Genomic DNA, 11,741 nt, shown 5'->3' with positions numbered 1-11,741 from the left:
CCTACACACTGTGCCTTTAAGTAAATTTAAATGCTACAAATTCATGTAATATTTACTCATCATTATCTAGTAAAAGTTATTAAGAATATAGTTAAAGATTTGTGAATAAATCAGGTAAATTTTATTTAATTTGATCAAGTATATGTTATAAGATCTAGTTGAGCAAATTACGGAAAATTTACCTGATTTATTCACAAATCTTTAACTATATTCTTAATAACTTTTACTAGATAATGATGAGTAAATATTACATGAATTTGTAGCATTTAAATTTACTTAACAAACGTTAGCGCAAATTTGTTAGAGGATTTTTTTCAAGTACATCTTACAAGTTATTTTTTTCAGTGTGGGCATGGTAAACCAGAGGAACAGGATCAGAACAGAGAAACACTGACGACAGACGGATCAGGTAAACAAATCAAGACAAACTGCACAGACACAGGTGGAAACATTACTGACACCTTTGGGAGATAGCACACGTTTTCTTTTAGTTTGTGTTTATTGTGCTGAAGCTTTGGTCAGATGTTTGGGACGTATTCTGCTGCAGAAGCCAATAAATCTAACATCAGCATCATCGCTTCAAACTGTGAAACGTGAGGAACTCACGTAGCTCCAATTTCTCTGAGGGCCAGAAATGCCGGAGAGAAGTGATACTGGATGAATCTGTTGGGATCACAGTCGATGATGTCCTGAATTTCTGCAAACACAAACCAACAAGGAAGACTTGAACAAACTGGAGAATAGAGAGCCGCCCACAGAATCTGTCTGTTGGGTTGTTACTGCTCTTAGCTGGAGGTGYCTGTTACTAAAACATATCATAAATCAATATTAATGATAAAACTTTAAGAAAGTTATCATTGGGTGTACAACTGATAAACTTTTAGAACGAACCCAACTGGAGATGGGCACCACAGCTATCAACTGAAAAACACAAAGATCATCAGGTTTAGCAGTCAGTTTAGTCTGACTGGAGCTGCCGATTTCCAACGCTCTGTCAGGTACAATGTAACTAATTACATTTAGTTACATTACTGTAACTGAGTATAATGCTCTGAACCTCATACTTTTTGTACATCTTATTATTACTGTATTATCTGTATAGTCCTATTAGCGCTTCAGGCTTGCCCCCTTCTTGGCTTGGGGCCAGCGGGGGGCTCTCTGTCTCATGTGCCCTCTTAAAAAATCTTCAGAGAACATCATCCAAAATTCTTCTTCCTCTTGCTTGCCCACCCTTTTATTCACTCAGTTGGGCAGAACAGCTGCTTTTTTGGTATCAAACTTCTTTAAGAAGCTCTTATTGGTTCAGGATGCATGTCGACGACGGTGTGAGTCAGAGGTTTCTCAGAGGCTTGACTCCCTCTTGCAATGGCTGCTTCCATCACTGACAGGTTCAAATAGTCACTTCATGTCTGGAAGAGCTGTAGAAGTTCCTCATTTTCTTCACATTTAGAGCTGAGCTCCATCAAATCAATTTATATCCCTCTTACAGCTTTTAAAACTCCTTTAGTCACATTATCATCAGATTATTATATTTTAAATCAGAGTAACATTAAGCAATGTATTGTTACAGAATAAAGAAAAACATGAAACAGATCCACTTCATGTGTTTAAATAGGGGTGCAACAATACATGTACCCGTATCCAACCTTATTGAACAGAGCTTTAGGTTCAATACACACTTGTATCGTACAATACAGATTTTTAAAATTTACTTTATCAACTCGTCTTCTGAAGATGCTCTGTGTTAAAGGATCAGTGGATCTGTGTTCSACTACTCCACCTAGGCAGCATTTTTTTGAGCATAGATCCACTGAGAAACTTGCTTTTTCAGCAACATTTAAATTAAAAACTGCACTTTTGAGGTTAAACAAATGTTCATAATTAATTTAAATAAATTACAAGTTAAAAGGGGCATGGGCATTTCTCTTTTTTGTATCGAAAAAATATCGAACCGTGAGACTGAAGTATCAAACCGAACCGAATTGTGAATTTTCTGTACCGTTGCACCCCTAGTGTTAAAAATCATTTCTCACTCATTTATCAATGATTATACTATGTAAAAATAAAAACAAAACATTCTCCTATAATATACTTTGCTTGTTTTTACAGTACAGAACAGTTTTAAAGAAAATCGTTCTTTTTAACATGAACAAAAAGCTTTTTTTTCTTTCTTTCTGTTTTCTAAACATTTATTCCCTCTTATCATGGGACACAGTGAATCTCGTTATTTCAACATTACAACATTGTAAAAAACACATTTTCAGATGATAAGGACATGGATTGATCTCACCTTATTCTGAAACCATTCACTTTCACTCAGTACACACCTCACCTGTTTTCATTTAATCTTTAAAATGTGGACAATCACTCTAACCTAATGCTACATCTTGTGTAAATTAAAAATTACACATTTTTACAAATATTTGGAAGAAAAAACAAAAACTTACCAGTTGGTTGATGTTTTTTAATATCTAAAATGACAGCTCCACTGTCCAGATCTCTGATCTTGAAGCGAGAGAAGCTCACATTGTAGATGTTGTCCTCAGGTAAACACAGGTAATCTGTAACACATTCAACAACAGGTAACATTTCATTGGTTTTATCACGTTATGCAGAGATTAAATGGTCTGTTCTGTCAGGCTCTCTAACACAAGAAGCATTGAACAAGTTCAAGAACAAAGCCAGAGGGGAAAAAAATGATCAAAGTGACTAAAATGAATAAAATATTCAGTATTCCTCTGGGTCACTGATCAAATATTACTGGAAGTTTTAAACATCAGTGTCACGTTTTTAACTTAAATTACTACAAACTGTCCCAAACTTATTTTCTGCAAAAACTCACTGAGAAGTTTAATTCTGAACAGCTTCACTGAGATGTATTAAAGAAGCTAAAACTGAACTGTAAAAGATGAAAGAAGCACACCATTAGCTAAAAATAATGTAGCTAAATTCTATGCAATAGTTGTAAAAATGTAGCTAAAAGTAGAAAAGGGCTACCAAAAAGCAGCAAAAGGCTAGCTATAAGTAACATGAGGCTAGCTAAAAGGTGAAAGTGGCGTTAGAAGAGAAAACTAGAGGATGTTTACTTAAAAAAAACAATCCTTTTAAAATAATTTAGGAGATTTCACTGCATTTTATAACTAAAAAATGTAAACAGAATATTTTTGAAAAGTATAAAAGTTGGACAAACTAAAYGTCCTAGCACTCATCTCCTCGATGAGCTGAATGTTTTGATAATAAAATAACAGAAACTGAACAGAAACAGTGAACGTTAGAGCAGAATTATTTTCGTTCTGTCCAGGTTTTAGATAAGAAAGTTGCTGGATGTTGGAGTTTCATGTTATTCTCAGTTATCACACCTGTCAGCTTGTTTCAGATGATGTGGATGTGGTCTTGTTCCAGGACTTACTTTTTGTGTAACCATCCAGCTGAAGAACCTGCTGTGGGGCCACTGGTCCACCTGGGCTCCACTCAGCCACAGCCTCCACCAGACTTGGTCCAGCTGAGTTAAACTGGTCCCAGTCCTCCAAACCTCCATCGATCATCATCTCTCCATTTTCCTCCTCTTCCTCTGCCTGCTCCTGTTGGTCTTCTTTGTTCTGGGTCTGGAAGTCTTCATCATCAAACTGGATTTGGTCTTCCTCGTCACACTCCATTGGACAAACTGCTGCTCTGTATTTATGGCAGCTTTAATTAATTAATCAGAGAGAGGCTTTTTACAAAACCCTGTTTGCAAACTGAAGCGAATGAAGCTGCACAGATTAATCCTCTGGCCCAGGCTGCTGCTCTCTAAACTGATGATGTCAGTGTGGATTTAGCAATCTGAGTCAATCCCCAATTAAATCTGCACACACACCGAGGGAACACCTGTTGGTCCAGGGACTGAGTGTGCAAGTACACATGTGCAACTCTAACAAACACATTTCTCTAAAGGGGGGAGTTTGGTGTGAGAAGGAGGAGACATAAACTGATTTCAAACCAGTTCAATTCAATTCAAATTCAAAAATACTTTATTGATCCCAGAGGGAAATTAGGTGTTGTTGTAACTCATTAAACTAAAAACTTATTGTAGATGCTGATGGCTGTGGGCAGGAAAGATCTTCTGTAGCGGTCTGTATTACAGCGAAGTTGAAGAAGCCTCCGACTGAAGACACTTTGTCTTTCTATGACAGTCTGATGAAGAGGATGATCAGGGTTGTCCACAATGTTCTTGATTTTATATAAAATCCTTCTTTGCACCATCATCTCCAGAGATTCCACAGTCGTCCCCAGAAGAGAACCAGCCTTCTCTATCAGGTTGTTTAGCCTTTTTAGGTCCCTGGCTCTGATGCTGCTGCCCCAACAGATGATGGCAGAAGAGATGACGCTCTCAACAACAGACTTGTAGAAGATCTGCAGCATCTTGCTGCAGACATTGAAGGATCTCAGCTTCCTTGAGAAGTACAGTCTGCTCTGTCCTTTCTTGTAGACTGCTTCACTGTTGAGTCTCCAGTCCAGTCTGTTGTCCAGAGTTAACTTTATTCCTTCGACGCCAAAATCAGAATGGCAGCACGGAACAACATTCCACTACTAGGGGTCTTAGAACACACCCCTAACACCAATCCTGCTGGGTGAGAGACACCTCACTAACCCATACACCACAGGAGCTCCTTTTAATGGCATCATCACATCCTTAGGTAGACAATAAACTRGTGGCTGCAGTAACTCAGTGGTCATAGTCATGGTCTCATGGTCCTGAGGCTGAAGGTCTGAGCCCAGGTTGCATCAGGAAGGACACATAAAASAGCTGACAAACCTTTGCGCAGGTTTGCTCACTGTGGCAACTCACTGCAGAGAGGAACAGCTGAAAGGACAACAGGAAGATAAGAAAACAACATACAGATTGACTAAAAATGGAAMAATGYAATAAATGCAAAAGGTTTTCATGTTTATRAATTAAAGAGCTAACAATCCTTGAAGGAATGCAWATTGCTCTCTGTCTCTCATATCTGTTTTCAGTTTGCTAACAGTTAGCTTTACTGCCATCTTGAACTGGGTTGGCTTCAAAAGTCAAATAAATGTAGGCTTAGTCCATTCACTGATCAGATCCTGAAAGACAAGTCCTGGCAGGAGACAAGAGATCAAGTAGTCCCATCCAAACAGGAGATAAAGTTTGGGTGGTGGACCTGTGGGACGTCCAAGAGAAGGACAGAGTTCAGGCAGATGGTCTGAACTCACTTAGACATGAAAACAGAAGTCAAGTGGACAGCCCAGAGACCAGAAACCAGAGTCAGGTTGTCGACCCAGGAACAATCCAGACTGGCAACAGAACTCAGGTCCATCCATACAGAGTCCAAACCAGTGACAGGATTAGGGTAGTGGGTCTGGAGAACTTTCAGAGTGGCAACAGAATTTGGGTAGTTGTCTCGAAAACAGCCCCAACCAGTGAGAGAGTTTAGGAGTGGTCCTCAACCGTGTCATCCTCAGACATTTTGGAGGCAGGAGGTAAAGACAATATAGAGACTTGGGAAGTGGATCTGAATAAACAAACTAGATCCTCAACTGGCTTGGTAACTGGAGGCTTGGAGCAGTTAGGAGTCTCAAAACCCAAAGACCCAGAAGCCAGGACTGGAACTGCAGGGGACTCTGGAGGCTCTGCTGGTGATTCTGGAGACTCGATCAACACTGAAGGCACTGAAAGTGGAGACCCAGGACAACAGGAGACTGGAGACTCATGAAGACTGTGTATTACGTAAATATGTATTTRTCAAAGTATGTAAGTTGCTTTGTTGGGTTTATTTTAATCAGCAACTAATGAATGCAGTGATCGTTGTGTCACATTAGACAAATTAAAGACTTGACAGATGGTTATTTGACCCATTTTGTCTTGTTGCTTTGGGTGGGACTTGTTTTAATTTATAACATAATGTCATAGTTTCTGGATCTAGTCTCGTTTTGTTTACAGTTTAGCTCATGTCATGTTTTCAGCAGCTCCTGTCACAGCCCTGCTTCCCCCTCCCCTCACAGTTCCTCTGCTAATCATCTGATTCGACTCACCTGTTGTCCTGTGTATTTAAACCTCACTCTCCCACAGCTCCAGTGCCAGTTTATCATCAGCCTCGCCTATGATTCACCAGCATTCTTGTCCCTTGTCTTGTTCTGATCTCGGCTCCTCGACCCTCGCCTTGTCCCACGGATTATCGCCTCTCGCCTCAGCCCATGTCGGAAACCTTCAGTCATCTGCTCCTCTGGTAATGATCCTCGCTTTGTTTCTCGGACTCCTGCCTCTCGCCTCCTCCATTCTCGGCACTACGAACTCTCGGACTTCCTGGTTCTCGACCCCTGCTTGCCTCTCTGGACAACCCTGCTCCACGTCTCCCAGGTATTCGACCCCTGCACTGTTTAATGACCAACGAGTTAAGTTTGATCCCTCAAGGCTGCAAGCTAAGGAGTTAGCTTGTTCAACCACGGCTAACGAAACACGGAAATCTCTTCCGGGATTCCCCAGTGACGTAATCGGGACTCCGCAACGTCAGACCAATCGGATTTCCCGCTGCACTCTCCGAACCTCCAGGTTAGYGGCAGTATTTATAATCTGTCAAATTCCTAGTATCACTGCTGACACTAATTCCACTCTCCTGTGTCCAGAGAACCGAGACCTGCTGACCGCTTGTTTCCCGTTTCCAGCTAACATTCAGTTTTACAATAAATCTGTTAAAACTTCCTTGGTGTTCGGTGTTAATTCAGAACTCATAAAACAAACCCKAACACATAACCACCCCTTTAAAGATGTAAACCCCCTTTATTGTTAAACAAACCTGAGAGCGTACAAAACTATTCACCCTCAGAGTTCACAGAGAGCCACCTGCTGGATCAGTTCCAGCATCAGGTCCTGACCCATCAGGTCTGTCCCCAGGATCCAGGCCCGTCTAACCTGGACTTTTTGTCCATCCTTGCCCAAACATCTGCAGCTCCTTCAGGTCTGCGTTGCTTGTGTCCAACAGCCTTTCAATCAAACAAGAGTTTCAGATGGACCCAGGTCTGGGCTTTGACCGGACCAGTCCAGAACCTTTCAGTTTTGGGATGTGGAGCTTTAAATGAATAATCAGGTCATTTTGTGATGTTCTGAAGTGATGTTCTGTCAAGTGAACAGTTGGTGTAGGTGTCTGCAGCTTTTACCAGCCAAATAAACATTTCTACATCTTCAGAAACTAACCATCAGAGAGGAACCATCAGGGTCCTTTAGGCCTCCAGGAAGACCTGCAGTTGTGTTAGTTTGTGTTCARAACAGTCATAGTGGACATGAAGTATGTAGCTAATTTGTTAGCATCGCCTGTTTTAAGGTGATCTTTAGCAGAGACCAAGATTATGTTTATTAAAGTAAAWCTAATTCCAATAAAGGAACTGCCAGGAAAGTTTTTAAACTGAAATTTAATTATTGCTGTTGCTGCATAAAAGCTTGTKTTGTGATTTGTTTACATTGTGAACCGGTAAATAGAGAATATATTAAGTCTGTTTTATCTCTGCAATCACTCCATCTGTGCTTCAGAACTTTGTCTTTCTTCAGGTTTTTTATGGCACCTCACGAAGCCTTCACGGTGCGTTCAGGTACAACCTGTAAATTCAATAATCCACACTGAAATGAGCTGGTAAATAAAAACAAAACAGAAAGTTAAACATCCCAATCATAGTTATTCTTCTTCTCAGGATAATTTTCTTTTTTTTTTTTTTCATTTTTATCACACGATAAATGACATAAATAATTATCAACATTTTTTAATGATGTGATGTGCATCACAAAAAATCTAAACAAAAACAAAATATTTAAATTTAGTTATTAATAAATAGAGCAGTTAGCATTTTAGCATTGATGACTAAATTTACAAGTTGGACTTGAATGCCATCAAAAATTGTAAATATAAACCTTTATTTTAACAGGTAAGTCAATTGACAACCCTTTCTCATTTACAATGATGACCAGGCCAAAAAAACAGCAATTATGAAAACATAAAACACAACACAAACAGCATAAACATACTGTACATACTATACACAACAATATAGTTTTATAACTGCAGATTTACAGTCACAGCTCATCGCTGACAAAATGTCTTCAAACCTTCTAATACAGTAACTGCTGGTCTGTGGGCCACTTCCAGTACGCTGGAAACTGAAAGGTTTCTTTCAACTCTTTCTCACAAAGCGTTTATAAAAAATGTGTAAATATACTGTATATAGAACCCTTAGTGCAGGTCACTAACAGAAAACAGAAGAAATGAAATGAATATAACCACTGTGTAAAACTAATTAAATGAAGGCTCTTTGAGCTCTATATTACAATTATCATTTCAGCTTTAAAAGCAGCATTTTTCAATCTATAAAACACTGAGTTCAGCAGGAAAAATAACATGCCGTTTTATTTATTCTGTTCRTCTCTCCATCCTTCTGACTCTGAATTGAAATCCTCCTCCTCCTCTTCAGTGTGGCCCCTCATCAGGCTCCACAGCGGGGCCAGTCGGCCCTCTGCTGTCACCCCTACAGGCTGAATGATATGATCTCTGAGCAGGAGAGAAAATGTTTGGTTAAAAACAACTTCGATCTGAAAATGTTAGGATGGTGTGTAAAATGTTATTAAAAACAGAACGCAATGATTAGAAAACCGAATCTCCATCATCTACAGCTCTTAATCTAATTARCAGATTATTAGAATCTGTATTAATCTCTGATCTGAACGTCAATATTACATRGACATGATCTTTGCTGCATTAAAACTAGGTCTGGTTCTGTTCTTTTTTCTTTTTTTTAGAATTCCTTTATTTAAAACAGGGACAATGTGCAAATAAAACATTAAAAGATGCTTTGCACTAGATTTAGCTTACGCTAATTTCCATCTGTAGTCCCTGAACAACAAAATACAATCTAAAATCAAGGCATAGAACAATAATCCATGAAATTTGTAGACACAATTACTTCATAAAGTCATGAAGACAATAGCAATCAAATCTAATTACAATCTCTAYACACAATCATAAAATACATCAGCAAAAACAGTTCTACATGCTAAACATCTGATCATTAATCACTAATACAAGGATTGCAATTAAGATATTTCAGTGCAGACATTGCTGGTTTTCCAAGAGCACTTTCTTAACGTTATAAGTAAAATCCTTCAGGCCAGTAGAAAGTTTAAGATTTACTGGAAGCTTATTCCATTCTGTGATGCCTTTAAACGAAAAGGCTGTCTGTGCAAACACTGAGCTACGTTTAGGTTTTCTACAATCCTTACTGTTCACTGACCTGGTGTTCCTAGTTGTAAGTTCAGAACAGAGTTGGACAAAATGTTTTAGTGGTGGAGGAGCAGTGTTATTTACAATTTTAAAAATGAGCCACACATTGGAATACACAATTAAATTATTGAAGTTTAACATTTTATGTTTTTCTAGTACATGACAATGATGGTATTTCAAAGGCTTTTTTCATCTAACACTTTTACTGCTTGGCTATATAAAGACCTTAGAGGTTTTGTTGTTGATTCATTTGCTCGTGACCTACATGAAATACAGTAATTAATGTGAGAAATCATCATTGCCTCCAGGAAGGTTTTTGGCGCTCCATGAGTTAGTGTATTTCGAATGTGCCTAAAATCTGACAAATTCTGGACTCAGGAACACTTCAGCACATCACTGTCAGTAAACACAGCTCACTGTACCATCCACTAATGCTGCTTAAAGCTCTATCACACAAAGAAAAGTCATTTGTGCACACTGTCCAGAACCGCTGCTGTCTTCTCTGAACCACAGATSATTTAAACTGAACTGAGAYAGAGAGTAAGAACTGTTCTGTGGTCTGATGGATCAAAGACGTCTCTGTACTAAAGGTCTGTACATTTAGTCTGTTATCAGAGCACAGTTCAAAAGCCTGCCTCTCTGATGGTATGAGGGTGCATTAGTGCCTTTGGCATGGGCAGATGACACATCTGGAATCCTCCGTCAGACGATAATAGAACAACAAAAGAACAACATTCCCYCCAAAACCCCYAAAACTCCTCAGRTCCTGGATGTTTACAGACTGGTGTTAAAGAATAGGAATGTTGGAAACTTGGRCCTGGTTCAACACCGCTGAACCTAAGTGTACTTCATTAGTAGGCCTCCTCAGTATGCTRTCAAGATCTGCAGAGGCTTACTAATTAAGCACTCCTGAGGTTCAGCTGTGTTGAACCAGGGCAGCTCCTGAAACATGCAGGACACCGGCCCTCGAGGACTGACTTTGGACACCAGTGGTTTATGAGACATCAATATCTTAACTTGTTTAGAGGTGAGTTGTGGGTAATTAGCATCAGAGGGAACACCACATGAAGACATTTACCTTGACAGTCTGTCAATCATGCTGATGAGACGGTGAGCCTCCTGCTCCTTCTCCTCCTCCGTCATGCCCTCCATCGGATCAGGCTGCTCCGCCTCCACCCGACCCGTCACCAGGTTGATCCTGGCTCTGGCCTCTCGGTACTCCTCAGTGTCTGAGTCTGAGTCACTGGAGTAGCGGGAAGATAACTGTCCGTCACCGGAGTTCCTCCGTCCGTTCAGCAGGCCTCGAGCTGCCAGCAGCCCAGCAGCATTTCCATAACCCGTRTATTTAACAAACCTGCTGACTGTAAACAAACAACAATCACTTCCTGTTTTCACTCACACCTTGTTTTTCCAAAACAATCTCTTTATTTATCATTTAAAAAACATCTTCATAATCATGGTACTGAGGCAACAGATGTTTTCTTTCACATGGGAACACCAAAAATAACCTAAACTATTGTAGTAAGCATTCCAGGCCTGTATGTGGCGCTGTAACAGCTCCACAATACACCAGAAACTGGAAACAAGGCACGGCGCACTGCAGGAAGCAGAACTGTAGAAATGATGCCAACACAGACATCATATATGTAGACGCTCTGCAGACTGGCACTTGCCRCCRTCTTGGATGRGTTCCTCTTGCGCCCCCCAGTGCATTTATTTTTACTGAGGAAGCTGATCTGCCAACTCTAATAATCCAAAYGCCACAAATTTTTAATCAATTTTTACACAGTCTGGTTTRTCACAAAYAGCAAAGATGTAGTTATGATRCAGGACACTGTCACACATTAAAAATACGAGCTTTCATGCTGAAATACTTTGTTTTATGCTCTTTAACAAAGACAGACATGGCATATTAAYCAGAGCAATTAGCATGAGACAAACGCAACTTACTGTTTTCACACACGCTCATGATACATGTCTGATTTCACATGCTGAAAAATGCATGAAGATGGTGTTAGTCCATTCATCGATTTAAAAACTAATACAATCTTGAAATCAACTCTAAACACCACAGGTAGCCAGTTCACATACAGACATAAAGCTCCTATAAATATCTGCTCAGTACATTTTTGTTGACATTTTCGCACCATGTCTAATGGCAATCTGAGTCGTCCTGTCAGTCATCTGTCTTGAAGTGCTCACTACAAAGCTTGGTTGAGCAACAAAACTCTCTGTTCTTATTACAACTTCTCATTGCTTTTTCATCTTCAAGAGAAACCCATTAAAGGGATCCACGATTAGTTGTAACATTAGACTTTATTTGATAAACATTTATTTTAATTATAAAATAAAGACTGTAAAAATACTGTAGGCTGTTTAGTTTAGTAAATTTTTAAAAACATTTTAACACAGATTTTATTTACACACAAAGCATTCTGGGTAAATGATGACGTGGATAGGTCCTCAGTGCGAGGC

General features: G+C 39.5%; 2 protein-coding genes across 2 annotated transcripts in view; both read right to left on the bottom strand.

Moving 5' to 3' along the window:
* mmp25a (matrix metallopeptidase 25a) overlaps positions 1-3,661 on the bottom strand; it is a gene marked incomplete at its 5' end in the record, with an annotated part of 7,207 nt that extends 3,546 nt beyond the window's left edge. The window contains 3 exon segments of the mRNA XM_014020991.1: positions 607-697; positions 2,448-2,561; positions 3,410-3,661. Of these exon segments, the coding sequence (XP_013876445.1) occupies positions 607-697; positions 2,448-2,561; positions 3,410-3,656 (452 nt within the window).
* A 4,216-nt stretch (positions 3,662-7,877) lies between these two features.
* The window catches only part of si:ch211-195b15.7 (synembryn-A), a gene marked incomplete in the record, with an annotated part of 18,609 nt that continues 14,745 nt past the window's right edge, over positions 7,878-11,741 (bottom strand). The window contains 2 exon segments of the mRNA XM_014020990.1: positions 7,878-8,537; positions 10,345-10,627. Of these exon segments, the coding sequence (XP_013876444.1) occupies positions 8,396-8,537; positions 10,345-10,627 (425 nt within the window).

Source organism: Austrofundulus limnaeus, unplaced genomic scaffold (assembly GCF_001266775.1).
Source record: "Austrofundulus limnaeus strain Quisiro unplaced genomic scaffold, Austrofundulus_limnaeus-1.0 Scaffold274, whole genome shotgun sequence".
Lineage (NCBI taxonomy): Eukaryota > Metazoa > Chordata > Actinopteri > Cyprinodontiformes > Rivulidae > Austrofundulus > Austrofundulus limnaeus.
This window is presented reverse-complemented; position numbering and strand designations above follow the sequence as displayed.